This window comes from Dysidea avara, chromosome 7, assembly GCF_963678975.1.
Source record: "Dysidea avara chromosome 7, odDysAvar1.4, whole genome shotgun sequence".
NCBI lineage: Eukaryota > Metazoa > Porifera > Demospongiae > Dictyoceratida > Dysideidae > Dysidea > Dysidea avara.
This window is the reverse complement of record NC_089278.1, coordinates 6,496,609-6,519,644: the sequence shown is the minus strand read 5'-3', so window position 1 is coordinate 6,519,644 and position 23,036 is coordinate 6,496,609. Positions and strand designations below refer to the sequence as shown.

At 38.2% G+C, this 23,036-nt stretch overlaps 2 protein-coding genes across 4 annotated transcripts in view; both read right to left on the bottom strand.

Moving 5' to 3' along the window:
• Positions 1-489: 489 nt before the first annotated feature.
• LOC136260722 (uncharacterized) lies at positions 490-9,837 on the bottom strand. Of its 3 annotated transcripts, none has more exons than XM_066054567.1 (4): positions 9,679-9,837; positions 9,215-9,621; positions 772-922; positions 490-716 (listed from the first exon to the last, which is right to left on the bottom strand). In XM_066054567.1, exons 1-4 carry the CDS (start codon positions 9,722-9,724, stop codon positions 592-594), a joined length of 729 nt encoding a protein of 242 aa, XP_065910639.1. In that variant the 5' UTR covers positions 9,725-9,837; the 3' UTR covers positions 490-591. The 3 variants fall into 3 exon arrangements, with proteins under 3 accessions (XP_065910639.1, XP_065910638.1, XP_065910637.1); XM_066054566.1 differs by having other exon boundaries at positions 9,667-9,833; XM_066054565.1 differs by having other exon boundaries at positions 9,215-9,833.
• An 11,781-nt stretch (positions 9,838-21,618) lies between these two features.
• LOC136260005 (protocadherin Fat 4-like) overlaps positions 21,619-23,036 on the bottom strand; it is a 30,706-nt gene continuing 29,288 nt past the window's right edge. Inside the window, exons 5-8 of the mRNA XM_066053599.1 lie at positions 22,511-22,873; positions 22,327-22,457; positions 22,207-22,274; positions 21,619-21,980 (exon numbers count right to left, since the gene is read on the bottom strand). Of these exons, the coding sequence (XP_065909671.1) occupies positions 21,783-21,980; positions 22,207-22,274; positions 22,327-22,457; positions 22,511-22,873 (760 nt within the window). The 3' untranslated portion in view covers positions 21,619-21,782. The remainder of the gene's footprint in view (positions 21,981-22,206; positions 22,275-22,326; positions 22,458-22,510; positions 22,874-23,036) is intronic.

Genomic DNA, 23,036 nt, shown 5'->3' with positions numbered 1-23,036 from the left:
CCTTGTCGAACTACAATAGGCCTTTTTCAATTTGTGTGTGTGTTTGTGTACATGTATTATTCAGGTCATCTATACATAATATGCATGGTTAGGTAGCTACTAGCTAGCTATATATATAGTATGACATACATGAAGGGAATTGTGCATGTTTGGGCATACTTTCTTTGCTACTTATGGGCATGTGCTGATTCTGTGGAATGGCTCTGAGATGCTGTGCATGCATGACCACATCCGGGCATTGTGCAAACCCTTAATGGTTGTAGATATCACAAAGCATGCAGTGACTGCGTGTAATAAATTATGCATGCATGTCTGCATACTTGCATTCATGTGCACTATCATTCCGGTCTGCCATAGGAAGCACAGCATTTATGGCTGCATGTAGGGAAACAGTTCTATATTCTCATCAGTCACTTGCATGTGTGACATGCTCTTTTTGATAATCACATTACAAATATTATGCATGCACCAGAAGTAGTACTGTTACTATTAATTTCATAAATCAACACTTTATATCATTTCTTTGATCCACTCATATATACACAAAGATCAAAAGGGTCCCACACACATGATTCATGCGATGTTATTCTTCTATACTTCAATTGTAAATGGACTTTGCAGTAATGAAATGATTTCAGAAAGAGAATCCACAACAAAGTTTGGCTTTGCTTTTGAAGGATGATCATGATTTCTGTGGTTTCTTAGAAGCACTGTAACTGCAAAAAACAAGAACATCACAACACAATCTCCTGCTGAACACATCTTACTCACCTGATCCAGCCTTGTTACCACACATGATGTCCTTCCAGTCATCACCTACCATCAGGGTAGCCCCAGGGGATAGTCCCCAATGAGAGCAGATGTGCATGACTGGTGCAGGATCAGGTTTGGTAGGTATAGAGTGATTATCCCTCGTGATGATCTGTGGTGTCATGGACACATTACAACAGCAGTGACCCTCAGGTAAAAACAAAATGATTAACAAAGTTGCACTGCATAGTGGAAAAGATAAGGGTGAGTTAGCAGAAAAAGCAAGTGGTGAGTTAGCTGTATGTTTTATGTCATGCTTTTGTTTCAGTATCAAATCAATGTGGCGACTATTCAAATTTGACCACCACTTGATGATGTTGAAGCACTAATTTTCAAAATCAATCATGACATCACTCAAGTGTGGCTTACTATTGAAGGTGTGGTGCTTAAGGTTACGGAATAGTTTAAAATGCGTGGGCGGAACAAATTACAAAACCTGCTTTAAACCAAGCAGGGATAAATAATTTTAACAACTATGTTGTGTTAGCAATACAACTAATTGTGCTTGTTTGTTTTTACTACAGAACAACGACTGTTCTTGGGTGTGTGGTCTACAATAGAGCGATGTTTTATAAAAAAGCGCCGCCAAAAACCAGACTAACAGATTACTGAATCCTTATAATTTCAACACAAGTGGCTAAACAATTTAAATATCTAGGTCCTGTGGAAGCGATTTTTTAAGTTACTGGTTGTATAGATGTTTTATTGAACTTTTAGTAGTTTTTTCGAGTGAAACAAGCTCTTTGAAGGCATGTATCTGAGTCACTGGGAAGAAACACGCCAAAAACGCTTCCACAGGACCTAATAAATTTAATATACAATATCACTGTGCCCCAGAAAAGCCAATAGAGCCTACAGCTTTTGCTGTATTTGGCGGCGGAAAAACATGGTAGTGACAGCTGGAGCTGAGCGATGTACGGGCTGGCTTACTTGTGTTACTACAACTAATTGTAGTGCTCCACCTGCCTCAAACTACACTGTAGCTACATAAAAACATTAAATATGAAGGGCTTCACCTTCATTTAAAACTTTTTACGCTGCTAGACTGGTTTTATGGGCTTCTCAAAAAGTATCGATAGGCATTCAAAATTTTGAACGATTGCCCGTGACTATACCGTAACCTTAACCAAGTAAACATGCTATCTCAATTTTATTCTTGTAGCACTAGTATTTTTTGCACCCAAATTATTACCTATACAAGTATAAGTTCTTCATGAAACATTTGCTGTATTCCCATTAGTAGGAAGAGACTAAATGTGTCAGTTCACTAGTGACATCATCCATCTCTATAAACAGTAGAGCTGGGAAAAAAACAAATACAGCAATTTTCACTATCCGTATATCCTGAATTAAATCTTTCCAGATATCCTATGGATAGTGACATCATCACTTGCTATATAAAACATGACATATGTTGCCATAAACAACATGCTTGCTACACTCATATAATTTAGATCAGAAGTAAGCATAGTATTTGTACACTGGTTGGGATTCTGGTATAATAAATCAGTGTAAAGGCTTTGTATCAAAGAAAATCATCATGACATTGCTTTAAATTATTAACAATTATCCAGATAGTTTCAAATTACTATCCAGATATTGAAATATTATCTGGATATCTGGATAATATGGATATCTGTTTCAGCCCTAATAAACAGCCACATATGGAGCTTAAGTTGCTAACGAGTTCTTAACTTGTTAATGAGTTTCACAGTTTAAATGGTTTAGGCTTTAAATGTAATAATTAGTAATAATTAGTGATTTATCATTTGTAGTCAAATGATGTCATATCCTAACACACTGTCTACAACCCTGTACTTCAGGTGATTTCATACACAGGATATTATTGTGGGAGTTGAAAATACTAAGGCCAGCCAATCTGTGAGTCAGGGTCAAAATGAGATTCTGTCAGCTTTGTTATCCTTGATTGTCTCGGGGCATCACAGGAGTCCTGGGCAGTGAAAAAAAAAAAACAGGCTAAAAGGTAGTGATAGGTAATATTGCCTTTTTGATAATCTAGATTACTCTCTAAAAATAATCTCGATTTTTGGTTAATAATCTCGATTTTTCAGTTGAATCTTGTTATCTGGTTTACTGATAGTATACAATGTACCCCTCTGCATAAAGGCATACTACTAGGTCTCTACCAAATCATAATGGTTGTTTAGTTTGTCAACAAGATTAACCCTTTCACCGCTTCAACTAGGTTTATCCGGTTTGACGCTATAAAAGGTGCTTCGAGTACAATTCTAATGCGCTACCACTTCTATCATGCATTTTATAGTACGATGCGCTTACCCTGAAACGCGCACGCCCACAGAGGTCCCGTTTCTGGGATAACCGGATTCTTCACGCACTGTTGCGGGTTTGTTATGTAATACCGCAAAGTTTTTCTTGTTAGAAAAGACGACTGTCATGCATCCTCGAGTTGATAGTCACATTTTGAAGTCCACTGGATTGTTATTGATAGGCTAACACAGCCAAGGATCACCGTCGGCTGTTTTTCAGAAGTGTGGCGTGATTCGCTCGTGTGCGTATACGCATGCATGATACAAGATTTGGGATAAATCTCAAAGAAACAATCGCTCAGTAAGGAGACTGTTTAGAATAGTTTTATGGACTGTAATACTTACCTGCAGCAACTTTATTTGTAACTAACTACTTATTTAAGCTGCTTTTACCATATTTTTCAGTTTTGTTGTCTTGTAACTACTTAGCGGTTTTATTTACGTAAACAAAAACAACCTAGTCGAGGTCCTTAGTCTATAGCGATTACTTAGAGGTATGGTAACTAAGTACTATAGTGTGCAGTTAAGCTTGTATAGCACAATTTGTAGCAGACTCTATGATCTGCCAGAAAATTCAGCGGTGAAAGGGTTAATTAATTAATTAATTAAATTCTTAGTATGCTAATATAAGCCCTTTTTTGTGACTAAAGAAACTTTTAACTATCAAGGGTGGGGCATACAACTTAAACTAATCATGTCCCAGCTGCACTATTATCATGCTCCACTAGCAAAATTGATGTTGCTACTTGACAAGATGTAAAATGGATTAGTGACTAATATCTAGATTATTGAAAACATATCTAGATTAATCACCCAACACTACTAAAGTGTCCATTACATAGACATTGCACTGTATTGGACATTTGACTAATCGAAAAAAAAAAAAAAAATGATGAATTCAACTCATTCAATCAAATTTGTTAACTTGCAATTATATTTCAGAAGGCTCAGTCTCTCATATCAATGGTGTTTGACCAGTTTTCTTAAAATAACAGCTATGTTTACAGCTCAAAATAAAATAAAATAAAATGTATATACTCCCAGAATCGAACCCACCAATTGACCTTTTTCTTAGCTTGAACACGTGTGACAGCTCAGGAACGACGTGGTCTACTTTTAGTGATGACTGACGCCAACAAAGTACTTCAGAAACTGACTGATCAGTTACAATCACTACAAGACGATGTTTCTTCGCTTAAACAGTGGAAATTGAAGAAGAGGAGATCTCACCGCTCCAGGAGCCGTGAGAGGCGCCACCGTTCTCGGAGCAGAACTAGATCTAACAGCCTTCGGAGAGGGCAAAGATCTCGCTCTCGGAGTAGAGCGTACTCTCCTCGTGTCTCCCTTTCCCGCAGTAGATCCCCCTCTCGGAGTAGAGAAACTGCTTTATCACACTCTTGGAGTAGACGCTCTCAGAGTAGAGCATGCCATAGGCACGATGGTGAGTCATGATTCAGAAGTAGGAGTTCTTCACGATCATGGAGCAGAGGTCACTCACGTTCCCGGAGTGGAACAAGACACTCTAGATCCCGTTCCCAGAGTAGAACACCTAGCCCAGTAAACAAGAGCAGAGATTGGGCAGACTGGTCGGACGACCCGGATTATGATGAACCTGTAGTCTTTTCAGACACGGAAACTTGTGGTGCCAAAACTGCTCCACCTACCAGACTGGTAGAAGTCACCGACAAGATGGCAGCCTTCCTGAAGCAAGCATGCTCTAAGAGACTAGAGAGTTCCGACCGTCTGAGTACAAGAAATGCCTATGCTCTCCCCAAAGTGCCAGCCACAAAGACAGCAGTGCTTGATGCATATATGAAACTGGAGGTTTCTCAGAATGGAAAGGCAACCGATAAAGAGCCAGGAGTGATCCAAACGGCCATTCTAGACTCCATGGCACCCCTCACTGCCATTGTTGAGGCCGACACCAAAGGTGACAATGTCACCCACAAACAAGCTGTTAATGCTGCAAAGGCAGCCATTCAACTTGTAGACAATGCAAATGCCAAATTCAACCATTTGAGGAGAACTAAGATTATCTCACAAATGAACAAAGCTCTCCTCCCCCTAATAGAGAATGATGAAAACTTTACTGATGCCGCTCCCTCCCTATTTGGAAGGGAATTTGCCCAGAAGTCCAAAGAGCTAGTGGATCAAGTTAAAGCTATGAGATCCCACCTCCCTGGCAACAAGGACAGCAACAACAAACCACATTTTTTTTCAAAGCATCCCCCCCAACAGCAGGGGGGGTACCAGTACAGCCAAAAGGCAAGGAGGGGAGGCAGCCGAGGATTCAGACGTCCCACACAAGGGCAGAGACCCCAGTGGAACAAATGAACATATTGACACACAAGAGTGCCTGGAGGAGCTGGAATGGTGGGACAACAACATGTGCAGGTGGAATGGCAAAACACTCATTCAGAGGGACATAGATCTGGTGATCGATTCCGATGCATCCCTGGAGAGATGGGGTGCCTGTTGCTCCAAACAGAGAACAGGGGGACCTTGGTCCCAACAGGAACGCTTGATGCATATCAATTGTCTCGAACTACTTGCAGCAACTCTAGCAACCAAAACCTTTGCAAAGTCCAAGACTGTAATATTCATCTCACTGAGGATTGACAACACCACAGTGGTAGCCTATATCAACAACCTGGGAGGAACAGCCTCCAGGGAATTGGTGATGCTTGCAAGAGATCTTTGGATGTGGTGCCTGGAGAGGAATATCCACATTGCAGCAGTGCATTTACCAGGTGTTCTGAACACAATAGCCGACACAGAGTCCAGGGAAAATGCTGGACAGAACAGACTAGAAGTTGAACCCTGTGATATTCCAGGAAATTAACAACCTCTATGGACCCCTAGACATAGACCTGTTTGCATCCAGACTGTCCACCCAGTGCCTACTCTACTTCAGCTGGCGGCCAGATCCCTATGAAATGGCAGCAGATGCCTTTCTCCAAGAGTGCAAACAACACTGTTGATATGAGAGACTGAGCCTTCTGAAATATAATTCATAAATGGTTCAGACCACAAAGTGGTTGCATGCTATTTAGAATTGTATGAAGAAGGTGAAGTCGAACATATCAATGGTCCCACCCACCCTTGTAGGCTTTCTCAAGCTAATCAAAGGTCGATTGGTGGGTTCAATTGTGGGAGTATATACATTTTATTTTATTTAATTTTGAGCTGTAAACATAGCTGTTATTTTAAGAAAACTGGTCAAACACCATTGATATGTTCGACTTCACCTTCTTCATACAATTCTAAATAGCATTCAACCACTTCGTGGTCTGAGCCATTTATGAATTTCCAACTAAAATACTCGCAATTTCCAACTAAAATGTATCGGGATCGGATTGGCTGGTAATGTATTGGGATCGGATCTCTGAAAATTACAAGCACATGCACTTAACAACCCAACTGTGGTGATCCAGCAAGTGACTCATTGGCTATCCCACTGTAGGGACAGGTGTACACAAATCATTCTGTTTGTCATGATTGACTGATTGTACATTGCAAAATGTTTTAAACATAATGAATATCCCATAGATAAAAATTATAAAGGGATAAAGTTCCAAGTTTGGTAGGGAAAGGGTCCTTAGAGGAGTTCCTTGGGCAGTACCAGGTACTTGGCCCTGATTCAAACAAAAGAGCTGAGTATGGAGAGGTACAATACCCACCAAGCAAAAATTGACATCAACATACTAAATGATATCATGTGATTTTGAAGGCAACGTAATCACCTACAAATCAATGTAGTCAAAGCGGGTATCATGCACACCTTGATGGGATTCTTCCTATGGCCAAACCTGATTGCATTCTTTTTCCAGAATCCTATAATTTCAATTGCTCATGAGAGATGTACATGGGTACACTCCACACAATGTTGTGCAACTATTGTAGTTCAGCATGTGTGTGTAAACAATATCAATTCTAAAAGTAAGTACTGTATTTTCTCGTATAAAAGCCACATTCGATTAAACACCTGTCTCGACTATAAGCCGGGGGGTTTCCAGCAACTTTGGAAAATAAACGCCTGGTCTCAAATAGAGGCCCAGCTATTACTTGAGTCTACCGTTAATGGCTTTAATTGTTTCCCTTATTGCTGCTACTTCTTCGTACTTGAGTTTAGAGCCTTCTGAGGAATGAAGATACTACAAATAATCACGTGAGTAGTCCAGGTGAATTTTCCAATCATTTTACCTTGCCTATACCTGTTTATACATTCAACACACCGTATCACTGCTTTCTAGGCTTACCATTACAGTAATGCCATTCTACCACCACCCAAATTCAATTAAACGCCGGGTGTCTGTCAGACCAATACAAAATAAACGTCCAGTTTCAAATAAAGGCCCTATTTGTTTACAGGCCAGGTCAAAAATGCTTGGAAAGAAATAAAAGCCAGGGGTTTTATACAAGGAAATACAGTAGATAATCAGGAAATCATAAAAATACATGAAAGTTGTTCCTTGATTTATGGTATGTGTCAGTGGTAGTGTCACTGCAGATCACATCACAGGTAATTACTTAATTAAGTTAATTAACACATTGCACCCTAGTCTTACATGGTCAGACCCCATATTTTTAGGTGCAGGGATTTGTATCGCTTTCAGTACAAGTGCCTGTGTCTAAAAATTCAGTCTGCACATTTCCGGTATGTTGTTTACACAGATCCTGGGATAATTGGTTTCTGTACACACTTTCTATGTGCGAGTATAGATGACAACCAAGGCTGCTAACAGATTTTACTAATTATCAAACAGTATGGTAGTACTATATAAGTAGGGATGCACATGTGCTGCCTAAAACTCCGCATTTAAAAATCATCCAAGATACTTACACAACAAAAAAACCTTTACAGAATAATATTAGTCCATCTAACATCAAATACAGCACCAAAAACAAGAAAACGCTTATAGACAGCTGATATAGAACATTTAAAAAATCAATGAAACTTGAATTTTTGTCTGCCAGCCTGCCTGCCTGACCATAGTCATAAGGCTGGAGGCCAAATGGAGCAGTGCATGGCCACCATTCCATGCCACAATAAAAAACTCTGTGCCTTGTCTTTTTCAATTAGGCTGGTCTGTCGTCCTTCTTCATGTACTAAAAGCGTTAAGTTTCCCTATCAACACTTTCTTTGAGCAGCATATTTAGATGCCGCAAACTTATACCTGTAACTTCATGATAGGTTTAAGACCCCACCTACCAATGTGATTGATCTTGGTTGTCAAGCACCAAGACCACGCCTATAACAATCTATTTACTCAATCACGATGACACACCAGGTCTAGCTATATCATAAGCTAGCACAGTGAAAATATGAAATAGTGACACACCCCCTGGTAGAAATAATTCTAGGTGAAAGGATGACTCAAGATACTCTAATACAGCAGTCAGTCCAGTGAGCCTAATAGAAAAGAGTCACACGTGTATAGTTTTAATAACTGTGGTAGCACTATTATTAACTCTTGGTTGTATGCTATAACAAAAAAAACTAGTATATCAAAAATTATTAATGTAAAAAAAAGTAGAGATCTAAGCAATATTTTAAAAATGAAGTAGGGATCTAAGCAATAAAAAGTAGTGAAACAAGAGATTTTCCCGCCAGCGCTATGCTGTAATACCATCATTGATCTCTTGTTTCACTACTTTTTATCGCTTGGATCCCTACTTCACTTTTAAATTAATAAGTTTTAATATACTATCTAATATTGAAATTCACATAATGAAAACAATAGCAGTAAAATTAATTGGCTAAATAATCTGTTAATAATCACCAATAATGATACTGCAAAAAGTAGTCTGCATGCAGTTTCTACACCCAGGACCAATGCCTATGTATTGAAGCAACGAGGAGTCTGCAACTCTGTCTGGGATTTCAAATCTTACAATTTTTTAGTTGATGTTTAGTATCCGGAAATGTACGGAAATTGGTAAAATTTCAGATTTTGAAATGTTTGCAGGCTGCAAGAGATTTCAAAAGTTGCAGGCCCTTCAGGAAACAAGTATGCTATACATTACTTAACATGTGCAGCGATGCACATATATTACAACTACAATACAAGACAACTTGCACTTGTCTAAGTGTTTTCATGCATATGGCTATTCACCTGTGAAAACATATCAGCCATTACCACTGAATGTGTAGTGTCCTTGTCAGCTTCTGCTTGCAACAGGTCAAGAAAAACTTTTGTCCCTTTTAATGTGTTACGAGTAACCAGTGCTAGCTTTACACCATTGCTGGCTATGAAGTGTAGTAACTTTAACACGTGGGGTTGCAGTTCTGTTTTCTCTTCCATTTCTTCTTCATATTGTTCAATAGTTCTCATTGCTTTGGTCCTTTTTGGTCCGTCAAGTTGCATTACTGAGACGAGTATGTCATTAGTATCAGGAGGCAAAGGTAAACGTTTTAATAATTCTCTCCCATCATATACTGGCAATGTTAACGTTCCATCCATGTCGAAGATAATTCCTTTAATGTTAATAAATTCTCCATTGTCGCTACCAACAGTTTTGTCTACAGTGAGGTCAGTGTGAAACTGGCTATAATCATTTATTCTACCTCTTATTCTACCTGACGATGATGCTAGCTTCAATACACGATACACAAATCGCGCCATTTTATGACATCACGTGCGCAGGTGATTCGAGGAGACAGTGCATTCTCGGCGCTAAGGTTCAGCTCGACAAGGTACACATATTTTGGAATGTCTCTATTATTGTATCACTAAGAATTTGTATATGCAGTATCCGGAAACAAATACCCGGATACTATAAGTTGCAGCTTCCGGATACCACAATATGCTGAATAGGGTTTTGACATCCCCAGTGATGTAATCTTGTTGAACCCACACTTCTCTACAAATAATCACTTGAAGGATGAATTTTAAAAATGGATACAAGTTTTTTGGTCATATCATATTAACTTGACAAAAATTTTCTATCGTACAGTAAGTATAATGCTTTCTAAAAATGGTGGAGGGCCGGGATAGCTATGTGAGGATTAACTAGAAGAAATTAATTTCTCATTTGGTTTTGGCCCAAAGTATACGACTGATGCTATCTTTCAGTAGTAGATGATAGGAAATAATATGTACAAAAGTCCCAAGGGTGGGGACTTGAACTTTTAAATGAAGGCACTTCTAGGCTTGATTATACGTGACTGCCAAGGCACAATGAAGTTATTGTGAGGCTGGTTTTAGAGTGATTTTTGGGGCTAGAAAAGTCTTAATCATACAGTACGATAGTACTGTATAGTAGCAGGAGCTCATCTATGGACTTGATGAGCTCCTGATAGTAGGGACCACAAAGGTGTAGGCGTGGCCCATGAAAAACATCACCCAAAAACCAGTCTCACTTTTCCCTGACGATGATGAAGCAGTGTTGGTTAGGTGAAACTAAGTCCAAACAAGCCTTCAGACAACCCGAAATGCTTTTAACAAGTTGCTACAGAATTTTTTAAAAATTATTAAACGGAATTTTCTACTGACTGACTGACTGATGCCAGCATAACTCGATAATAGCTAAGGCTATTTTTTCACTGTTTGACATCAGACACGTGTCTTTTGGCATACCGCAGTACGTACAATGCATTCTTCATGGACTTACCAGTGTCCTCCCATTCATCTTTGCTGACAACAAAAGGTGCCGATTTAGTGGTAGCGTGTGATGCATGGCTTTCCTTCGTAACAGAAATTGTCCATATTTTTTCATAGTGGCTACTTTGATTGCAGAAGTGCTTTCTGAAAAGTTCTTGATTTGTAATGCTGCATGTGATAGCTGACAATGAAGCATAATTTTTCAGACTATAATTGGTAGCTGGGGCACACGGTGCCATTTCTTTCTTTTGATGCGGTATGCATGGGTTCACCAGTCATAATAATTTTATTTTACAAAAAAAGTTAACAAACAAGTACACAGGAATTTTCAACTAGAGTAGGGACCATAGCACATCGATAAAAAGTACTGAAACAAGCTGGAGTAGTGCATGATATTAAATCACAGTAAAACAATAAGAAGTGTTATATCCCTACTGTGCATTTCCATTATGATATCTCCAGCTTGTTTCAGTACTTTTTATCAATGTGCTATGGTCTCAACTCTAGTTGAAAATTCCAATTTTTTTGTGTACTTGTATATATTATACCTTATGATAAAAAGAGGAAGGTCATCAGTTGAGGTGCAAACCTAGCCCTTATAGTAAGAGATGATCTCCCTTGTAATGATCCCTATACTAGCTGGTAAAATTCCTATTAGGTTTTGTGAGGTGAGTACAAAGTGTACAGTACCAGTAGCTACTGTGTTAAAGGTGGAGATATTATGGAATGCTTCTAATTAATTAGTGGAATTATTAAGTGGAATTTTCTACTGACTGACTGACTACCTGACTGACTGACTGATGCCTTCAGACAAGCATAACTCAATAACGGCTATGCCACTGTTCAACATTGCTCTATTGCTTCAGCCTGACAGACAGGTGCATTTTGGCATACTGCAGTACTACAATGCATGCTTCATGGACTTACCTGCATCCTCCTTTGTGTCCCATTTATCTTTGCTGACAGCGCGAGGTGTTGATTCGTAGTAGCACTGCGTGATGACTTCCCTACGTTAGTAACAGGAATCATCTGAGTTTTCTGTCGTGACTGGCAGAGGTCTTTCTCATTGTGTTCATCATTTGTAACACTGTGTAACGGACTGAACATAGCTGAAAATGAAGCATAATGGCCTCTTCATTATTTCAGTATTTGATAGTTGGGGGGGAGTGAAAACATAAGCCTGGTGCCATTCTTTCTTGTAATGCTGTATGCGAGGGTTCACCAGCCATAATAATGTCACCAAAAGCTAAGCAAAAAGTAGTATAAGGAAAATTTTGCAATTTTAAGTTTGATTAGAGATCACAGAAATATAAAGTAGTGAAACAAGGGAGGTTGCCTACACCTGAAGATATGCTAGTGGACATTTAATCATTTAATCCCTAATTCAGTTGTGTGTAATCAAACTTAAAATTCCTAATTTTCCTTATACTTGTTGTAATAATCCCTACTATATAGCTAGCTTGTTAATTTTTCTGTACACTTGTTTTAAAACTTTTTGTATCATTATCATTATTGAATTTCTACATTGCAAGAAGGAAAGAATGGTATGTGAGGCTATAACTGCATGTAAAATGCATGTCTCTATACCAAGAGTGTATAACGGCGGCCCTCCCCCATTATAAGCTTATTAAAACGTGCGCCTGTTACACTTGAAGAATAATACCCAAAGCTTGACTGTCAGAAGCATGATGTGTAAATAGCAAATAAGGTGTAACAGAAAAGGGTTGGAGGGATTTTTTTTCCATACTTTGGCTCCTTTTCTGTTACACCCTATTTGCTATAAGTCATTGTTTTAAGTCTGAGTCCTTGTAACTAGGTTAGGTAATCCTAAGGCTGCAGCACAAGTTGCTGTCAGACCTTCAGTGCTGGTTACTGTAAAGTGTTAATAATAATAATAAATCCATTTTATTCTTACATGATACAATACGTACAATGCATACATCATGACATACTTTTGTCCTTCTTTGTACTTTTTTGCTTGCAGTGCAAGGTTTTTCTTTGTGATAGCGTATCAGTGGCTAGTATGCCAAAATGTAAATGTTGGGTTGAAGTGACCTCTTACAGTGCAAGCCCATCATACATTATGGTAGTATTGTATAATAGGGATCATGGAGATTTGCTGCACTTTCTCACAAAGGAAATATTGACCAGAAAGCAGCCTCACAATACCCTCACTGTGCCTTACCAGTATTGGTTAGGCAGAATCAAGCCCAAAAATGTCTTCAAAAATGCCTCTGATAAGTTGCTACAGAATTTTACATGATTTCTAAACTGCCTGCCGGCTGATACCTTCAGACAAGAATAACATCCAAGGCTATGGGTGTGATTTTTATCACTGTTAGGCATCGTTTTAGCCCAACAGGTGCCTTTTGGCATACCACAGTGTACTATGTACACATCATGGACTTACCTTTGTCCTACTTTGTGCCCCAATCATTCTTGCTGACATTTGCATGGTGTCGATTAAGGTGTTGATTCGTGGGGCTTTACTGTCTGTATTTTCCGTAATGACTGGATTGATTACAGTTGTGCTTCTTGTAATGTTCTTCATTTTGTGACACTGTGTACTGTATAACGTGCTGAACATGCTGTTGATTTCATGTCCGTTGAAAAATTGTGTATTGCCTAAAGAACAATTTCCAACTTGGTTTAATAAAAACTTTGTGGTTGCGTCAAGCGTGGTATGAGATTTTCAGCAGAGACAAAATCCACAGTACAGTGAAACCTCACTTAGTGGCCACCTCAGTAATGAGGCCACCTCATTATAGTGGCCAGGTCCAGCAAGTCCAAACGTATTTCCATTATATTACATTTATTTAATTTTCGTTAATAGGGCCACCTCATTATTAAGGCCAGTAGCCACATACCACAGAACCAAACTAGTAAAACTAACACAATGTTCCCTCAGTAAAGAGGCCAGCTGAGCAGGCAATCAAGGTATCACTGCAAAAGTTGCTGCTCTTAAGTGCATATTTTAACTACTGAAAGCAGTACCCATTATTCTGGCTGTACGCTTCATGCTTTTCCAACCATTATGTCTCAAGTAATGCTGGAATAATTTGATACATTTCTACCTTTCTCTATGATAAACCCTACATAGTGTGTTTAGATCAATTGTAGCTACATTGCTGTTACAGCAACTATAGGCAGTTGCTGGTTTGTTGAAAACCTCAATAATAAGGCCATTTTGTTTATGGCTGCATTAATGAGGTTTTCAGTAATAGGGTCACTTATCATGGGTCCCATTGGTGGCCCTATTAATGAGGTTTCACTGTACTTGAAAATGTAGCATAATGGCCACTTCACCTTTTCAGTAATTGATAGTTGAGGCACGTGTTTAGATGAAAACTTTAATTTAATGCTATTCTTTCTTTAGATGTGCTATTCTTTCTTTAGATGTGCTATTCTTTCTATTCTTTCTTTCAGGAAAAAAATTAGGAATTTTAAGTTCGATAAGGGATCATAAGCATAAAAAGTAGTGAAACAAGGAAGGTCACCTACATCTGCAGATATACTAGTGGACATTTAATCCCTATACCCATGACTGAAATACAGATTAAATATATCTGCAAGTGTAGGCGACTGGTATAGGGATTAAATGTCCACTAGTATACCTGCAGCCAAGGCTGCCTGCAGTGTAGGCAGCCTTCCTTGTTCACTACTATTTATGCCTTTGATCCCTAATCAAACTTAAAATTCTCAAGTTTTCCTTTTATGGCATTAGCCATTATTGAGTTACCCTTGTCATCAGGCAGTAAGTTAGCTATAACATCTATGGGGGTATAGTGCAATTAATTTAAAAGTGAGGGTTCCAGTGATAAAGAGCAGTGAAACAAGGGATATATTTTTATAACATTATATATATATGTGTGTGGGAAAATCCCTACATTGGCATGTTACTACAATCTGTTCAATGCCAAGGGATTTTCTCACATAGCTATGTTGTAATGGCTACCATCATTGTTTCACTACTCTTTATTGCTGGAGCCGTACTTTATTTTTTAAATTGCACTGCTTTGTTTTTTGTTGTATATTAGAGTATCTCAATCTCCCTGCTTATCTTGAGTGAGTTATGCAATAGATGAAGGAGCATGGTTGCCATGTCTTGTTTTCTATAGCAAAAACTGCAGTAAGACCATTAAGGGGCATGGTCAGATCCCATGGCAATGTGTTCTGATAATTTAAAGGTGTGGTTGCCATGCTATCATTTTATAAGTGCAGCTACAGGCTTCTATTTCATGGTCTGACTGATTGACCAATTGGGTATTTTAACTCACAGTACTTGGTTAAGCCATTCTTCCATACTGGAGTGCACATATGCAACACATGCATAAACATATATTTACATACATACATACATACATACATACATACATATTATATACACAGAACTACATACAATACAACTGATATCGCCGTACTATAATTATAACAAAATTTAAAATAATCAAGGGAAGTCCAGTAGGTGCTCGAGCAGAACATTTTGAAATTACTGAATTATGTCATCAAGTAAACCAAGTGCATGGCAATGAATTCCACCACACTGTGGCTGGTGCCAAAAGAAGCGTTGACTGAAGTTCCTTTTGAAAAGAAAAATGTCAGCAAACCAAGGTGAACATCTAATTTGTAAAAATGTTTACAGCCAAACTCAATTAGCAGATGAAGCAAAATACCCCCACCAAGATAATGTTGGAATACTTTGGTACTGTGTAAACTGTAGCCTTGCTCTATACTGTGATATATGGTTCCACAAACTACAAGTTAGATGCACAAGTTCTATTTGCATTTGATGTAAATGAGCCAGGTCCTCACACAGGTAAAGCATAAGAGTGACATGAAGAAGCCAAGGGTTCCATCAACATCTTCAGTATGGTGGTAGGTAAATAGAATTAATTTGTGTCAGATAATACAACATGCCATGCTCCCACAAATCCTTGAAATATGTGAGGACCAATTCAGCCTGCTATCAGAAGTATTTCTGCTTATCGATGATTGTTAGTGTCATCATGTAGAATTGGAAGTGGGGGAACAGAAGGTAGCTTATCGCTGAAAAGCTGAACCACATCACACTGGATTTATTGGGGTTTAAGTTTCATTTTACTTGTTGTATGTAATCCGTTGTGCCAAATCACATAAATCATCTCGAAGCCTCTGATCAACAGAGAGATCATCAATCAGGTGTCATCAGCAAATTGAAGATGTAAACAACCACAAAACACCTACAAGGACATGTCATTTACATATATTAAAAACAGCAGGGACCAAGGACACTGCCTTGAGGGATACCCCCAAGTACAGAACCCAAATCTGAATGCATACCGTATTTACTTGGCTAAATGTTGCACCTTCAATAGCAGTCGCACTCAGGTGGTGCAACAATCGATTGTGGCTACAACATTGTTTTCAAGCATCGAGTGGTGGTCAAATTCAAATAGTCACCGCATCAATTTTTAAGGTAATAAATGCCACAGCATTTAAATGGTTCTTCATGCACATGTTGCTGATGATCACTTAAATTATCAACAAATCGACAAGCTATAAGCTCAATACCAAGCCAGAAGGACAATTCAGCAAAGATGATGATCTAGAGCTTTCCCTAAGGTAGCACAAACATATTTACCATGATCTGCTGCCTATACAATTGTATCAACTGTATAAGACAGAATTTGGTCAGCATATCTATCATGCCTATAAGCACCCTGAAGATTGTGTAATAACTGATGACTCTCCAGGTATAAGCCGACTCAAGAAGCAATAACTTTTCTAAAATTTTTTCTACAATGGGAACAACAGAAATGGGACAGTAATTCCCATGTTGAGGTTGATGCATGTGCCTGTCTTATGCCAGATTCCTATGCGAGAGTCTTTCAGAAACATAGCTAGGATGATGTGAGGTCTGTTTTTCCAATGCTCTTTGGTCAGTTTTGGAGCTATTTGATGATACCAATGATATGTGAGAGTACTTTATGCTATTCTTCAAGGGTGATTAAATTCCTACACTATATTCCATTAAAAGCTTAATAAATATTCAAAGTGACCAACTCCTTGGCTCAATTCAGACCTTCTTAATGCCATCAAAGAAAAATATAATGTAGTCTTGTAAACTGTACTCATGATCCTGCTGATATGTAAGTCAATTAAAAACTGTTTGATCTTCACTATTGAACAATCCCTCAATTTGTTGCTACTTTGAGGCCTGAGGTAAATTATTTACTTGGTCACCACATCACTAAGACACCTTCCATTGATTGAACCATTTCGTTAGAAAATATTATATTCACCCAACTACTGATACATTTGTACCTCCAATTCCTGTCAACAGTAGTATTACAGACTCATTTCATTTTGATTGTATTGAACCCTCCATGGTGGTTCATTATTAAAGCAATTGGATGTTAGGAAGTCTACTGGCCCTGATGGATGTTCAGCTTTGTTTGTGAAGCAAGTATATAGCAGAGGAAATTGCAGAGCCATTGACATATATTTACAACACATCTTTGTCCACAGGATCATTTCTAGTGGATTGAAAGAAATCTAATGTTATTTTAGTCCATAAGGGTGGAAGCACTGTGATGATCCACCTGCTGGTGTTTAAATATGCCCCCTAGCTCTAAGGGATGTATACAGAAAATTACCACTTTGGTATGGTTTCCTTGTGTGCAGAAAGTGACCATGTGATTGAAGGTAAAAGGAAAGGCAAAGTACAGAAGGCAGACACTCGTCTGAACCAGAAAAGTCACATGCCACACATTGTGACACTAGATATTGGCCATGCATTGCTTCATGTGGCCTCTAGCCTTGTAAGTGTGGGTCAGGCTGGCAGACAAGCAGGCAAACCAAAAATTTATTTCTTTTACAAAGAAAAAAAATATTTGGCCTTCTTCTCTAAGTGTTTTCTTGCTTTTAACACTGCATGGATTTGAAACTGAAGAGTCTCCCTTACAAAGTCTTGATTAGATTAACGAAAACCCCTGAAGAACTGGTTTGAAGAGCTAGAAGAATGTAGGTAATAGGATCTGCTGTAGTCCAGAATTTTGCAGCAGTAGAACATCACACAAGATACTCCAGTGAAAAAACCTACAGTGAAACCTGTGTATTAAGGATACCTTGGGACTGACCAAAACTGATTATCAAAGTGTCCTGGTCAGTTTACATGCCAATTAAGGGATGCTTTGGGACTATTACCACGTTTAGAAATTATGTAGGTGTCCTCATTTTTAAGTGTCCTGATTAACAGGTTCCACTGTAATCACAGTATATGCAACTGCAATTGCTACTAAAAGAACTGTTGATTATCCACATACATATAGGTAGAGACCAAGGTACTAAAGTGATCTTGAGAACATTTAACAAATTTTAAGGTTTTTTCTGTGTTGTTTTCAACCTACATGCAGTACTACAGATTATAATTGGGTGTAGATTTTATACATTTATCGTAAAACTTTTTGTTGTTGTCTTGTTCACCAGTCTGCACACAGAACTGACTGCATGGTCTACTGAATGTATATGTCAACTTGTGTTGTGATATGTACTATATACTTATGTAACTTCTGAGCTTACCCATGTACAGGCATGAGGGCTTTGCCTGATGTGTATGCCCAACAGAGGGTATGCATATCAGGCAAAGCTTGAATGCCCCATGTTACAGCTAATATGTAACACTTTTGATCCATATCAAACTACTAGCCTGAAGCAATCACTGAATATATTATAATATATACATGCCTAAAGATTTGATAATAGGTCAGCAGCTGGTATGGTCTGGCTACGTTTGGTAATGATGATTGGACAAATCCTAGAGATATCACAGAGAATTTCGGTTACACAAGTTTAATGTTTTAATCAGTACTTTTGAATAATTTATGGAACAATTACAGAGTTTACTAAAGGCCTAGATGGGTAAGCTTGTTTACGGAGTGGTTACTTTGTGAGAGTGGAAATTTTGTGATATTAGTCATGGGTGTGTGGTCTGTATTCGAAAACATGCATGCTTGGCGAATAAGCTATAGCACTAGTTCTCACCCTTAGCCCAATGTTTTTAGGGTAGTAAGGATAACAAAACACTTTCTGTCTAAGTCATTTTCATGGCCAAATTCAAGTTGTGCATATACTAATCACATAAGTATTAATCGATCCCCACAGGCATTAACATTTACATAATTGCTGACCAGTTGTACTAGCCCAGGCTACATTCATATATAGCCTGGGAATGCCAACTGGACTACATAATTGTAAGTGACTCCTTTGATCTGAGGTGTGCATGAAAGTAATACACTGTCACTGTAACATCTTGTAAATCTGCAACATGCAGCCAGTTTGTAGATTCCTCTAAAGAATTAGCTTGTGTATTGGCATTCCCATCATCCATCCTGCATATATACGTTGTGCATGTTGCAGCTCTTGTTTTTTTTTTTCCTTTTATTGTGCAGTAGTCTATAATTTTATGATACCAGAAAAGGCAATAAAACAATGGAGAAATCCATGCAGTGTAGAAGTTAACAGGAAAATGTTGCTACATTATTTGTGTGAGTTGAATTGACAGATATTTTGCACTGACATTATTTCAGCAAGTTGGGTAGTCAGGTTTCTTACCTCACCCTTAGTGAAGTTAGTGACTTTCTGCCATAGCTGCGTGGGTTACCCCTAGTAGAAAGTATTTACCTCCTTCTATGAAGGGGTTTAACTCCTTAAAATGGAACTTATCTGCATAGTCACCCTTATAGTGGGAAGTCTGTATTTAGGTAAGGCTCAGCCATCTTGTTGAATGCCTTCACCCAGCTCCTGCAGAGTTACATTTTTTGGGATGTGTGTTAGCCTCCTTATACCAAGTGTTTTTGCTCTACAGAAAAACTTTTGGGTTTATGCCATATTTTCTGCATCTCATGCCCCTAGCAAAATAGCTACTTGAAAGCTGGAGACTGTGGTACTGAAGTGATTTTGAATGGCCTTATGAACTTTTATCAAAGGGCTATATCTTGATGTGACAACCATTTATCTAGATGATAATCGATGTTATTTCAATAGTGATGTGCATCATAGAGGTGTTTTGTAAACACAGCGGTTTTACACATTTCTTGACATTAAAAGTCATGTAGTGCTTGGTATAAGTTTATAGCTTCCCAAACTGGTTTTAACTGCTTTCCACAAGTTTTCAGTGGTGTAGCCAGGATTTTTAAACAGGTTTGGATGTGAAATGGAATATCTTTGGGGGAAGGCCTGGGTGCACACACTGCTGTTTATACAGCTTATAGAAACTATAAACCTATTGTAATATTAACTAATCTTCACTTACAGGCAACATACTGACAGCCAACTTAGCCCTCCACATTAGAGTCCCTTAGTTGGCAATACTTTCTTTCAAGTATACATTATTGTCGGCTGATTCTCCTGCATGTTTATGGTCAGTAACTTCAGACTTGACTTGTACTCCAATATATTTGAGACATCACGTGCCTGCAACATGCGACAAATAAACAAAACATACATAATGTAAATAAACATCAACTATTTCAAGGCATGCTGCAGCGAATAAAACTATTCATCGTGTTCTGGTGTCTGGAGGTGTAGATGTTTTGGAGCCTGTCAGTGTGTGTCGTGATGATGGTAAGAGGCTGGATGGCATGTCATTGATTCCTTGGTGGTGGGGCTTATTCTTGCTTTGGGACTTTACCTGTTTGGACACCCTCGCCCCATCTAATTTGTCTACTTGCACAAGTGGCAAACTCTGCAGAGTCAGCTAAGATCAGGAAGTATTCTTCTTTAACTCCATCTTTTTACTCCTCCCCTCTGTGTGTTGAGACCCTGGGTGCTTGGGGATCATGTGCTTGTTTGTTGGTGTGGCAGATAGGTTCCCAGGTAATGGAGCAGTCTGGAGATAACCTGGCCACCCAATTTTTGATTCAGAAGGTTGCTATTGATGTTCAATGTGGTAATTCTGCATTGGTAATGGAGAAAATTCCATCATCACTGGATTGCTTATCTGCCCACAGTTTGAGCAAGGCAAAGGCTTTCTTTTTTCTTTTATTTAATTAAAATGTTGTTTTTGACTTTTATCCCACTATTAACAGGTTGTGCCACCTGACACATGTTCTTTTTCTTTTATTTAATTAAAATGCTGTTTTTGTTTTTAAAAAGAAACAGTTATTATCCTACTGTTAACAGTTTGTGCTAACTTGACACATGTATAACAAGTTTATCACAGCTGCTGCCTTGTAATATGTCTCAACCAACACTTTCTCGCCATTTACACTATGTATCACGTGCACAATTGATCACGTGATACTACTTGATTCATCTATGTTGCAGCATTAATGCAATGTGACCCTCAAGAGTAGTACAGAGCCGCGCCAGTGTGTAAGTAGCTACCGGAGAGCTCCAGGGCTGTAAGATTTGGTGTGATTTTTATTTTAAAATTCTGTCTCTGAAAAAAGGGTTCATCCAAACCATCTGAATCCCCCTGGCTATGCCCTTGGTTTTCCAGCTGACTGAGGTTGATTTACAATAGATTACAAAGAAATACTATTATTAAATGAATGCATTATCTTATTTACGATAGGTGATTTAGGTATCTAGATAATATTTTTAATTTAAATTATCTCCCAGCCCTACACTTTAAGGTTGTTTTAACCATATTGCTCCCCTCCCCCTATATAAAACACTAGTTTGGAAGCAGACTTAATTATATTGCTGTTTTGTTCACCAGTTCGCTCAGCAGAAAAATATAACTGGCCAGTCTCTTTATAGCTGTTGGTGTGTCATGTCAAGTCAATTCAACACAGTACCGAACAGCCAGCTCTGAAATGTTTTATGTATAAAATCTTTCCTATTACTTAAATTAGTAACATCATATAGTGTTAGTGTATATAACCATGTTTGTAGTTTGTAGTAACTTAATAAACTCCTGGGCACTCCTCATATATGACTGAAGCCAATATTGATTACCATGTCAGGTATTATGTGTACAGCAGCTGTATAGTAATGCAATGTACAAATATATATGTGCTATACAACTATGTGTTCAAACACTCTGGCTATGAATATTATGTATAGAATGTATATAACATGTTACATTGTGTATTTGTTACATTCGTTTCTTTTTCTCTTGTTTCTTTAAAATATTTTCACCTTCTTTAAACTTATCCAGGACCTGTTTCAAATATGGACCCACGTTCCATTTTATTAGAGATTGCCTTTCCTCTGAAGTAACCACAGATACATCGGTGCCGGATGGATGTGAAATATTTTCTTCTTTTTCTTCATCGTAATCTGATTGTTCATCCTACGTATATGGCAACAAATACATCTAGTGGTTTCATACACTTGTAATGTAATATGTATATGATTTTGAGCACACTTATATATAGCTATATATAATATGCACATGGTAGCTAGGTTGTGGTCTTATTGCACTGGCTAACAATGCTCAGCAACATGTAGCGGCAACGGCAGGAGCAGCAGCAAAAATCCATAGTTTACATGAACCAATAGACAGGTATGTTTCTTACATTCATGAAAGTGGTTGTTATTTCATTTTCATCATGATGTTCATAAAGCATTCTACTCTCTGGATCATCTGTACAAATGTAGTGAGGATAACAATAGTATATGCATTAGTGTAAACCAACCATGAGCGTATTCATCACCATCGTCGATAGTGGGGCAGCCATAGTTAGGCCAAACTGTGCTATGTCCAAATGGAAATTCTTGTGGGGGAACTTTGTCATCTGTCACTCTATGAGCAATGAGCATGATAGAGCTGCATAAAATTAGTATATACACACAAGACAAAAAATATATTGATCGACCTACTCTTTTTTGTTCTCTTCTCTCAAACAGCATACACAGATGCAGCATATCAAACAGAACAAGAATGAAAGCAGTAAAAATGCACTAACGGTGATTACAGCTATTCCAATTGTCGATTCTGGCCATGTAGTGGGACATTCATCAGGTTCATTTCTGACATCTGCACCTACAATACACAGCTCTTCAACTAGCCTTGCATTTGTACTATTGAATCTTGATGTATTTAAGAAGTTTTTCAAATCATTTCCTTGATAAAAACCTTTTGCTAATGATCTTGCTATCATGTATGATGTATAGATTTCACTAGTCCAGTTTGGGTAGAAATTGTTTTGGCTTATCATGTAAACTCTTACCACTGCCATTATCCTGCAGGCAAAAAAAAAACACATTTCAACAGTTGATACATATTGTACGCTACTATGTGCTTGAATTGGTCATGTTATTGTTGTCAATGGTCATGATGCCTCTAGGTTTAGTGCTAATATGAAATATAAAACTTATTGTTGTATCAAATGATTTCTTACTTTTT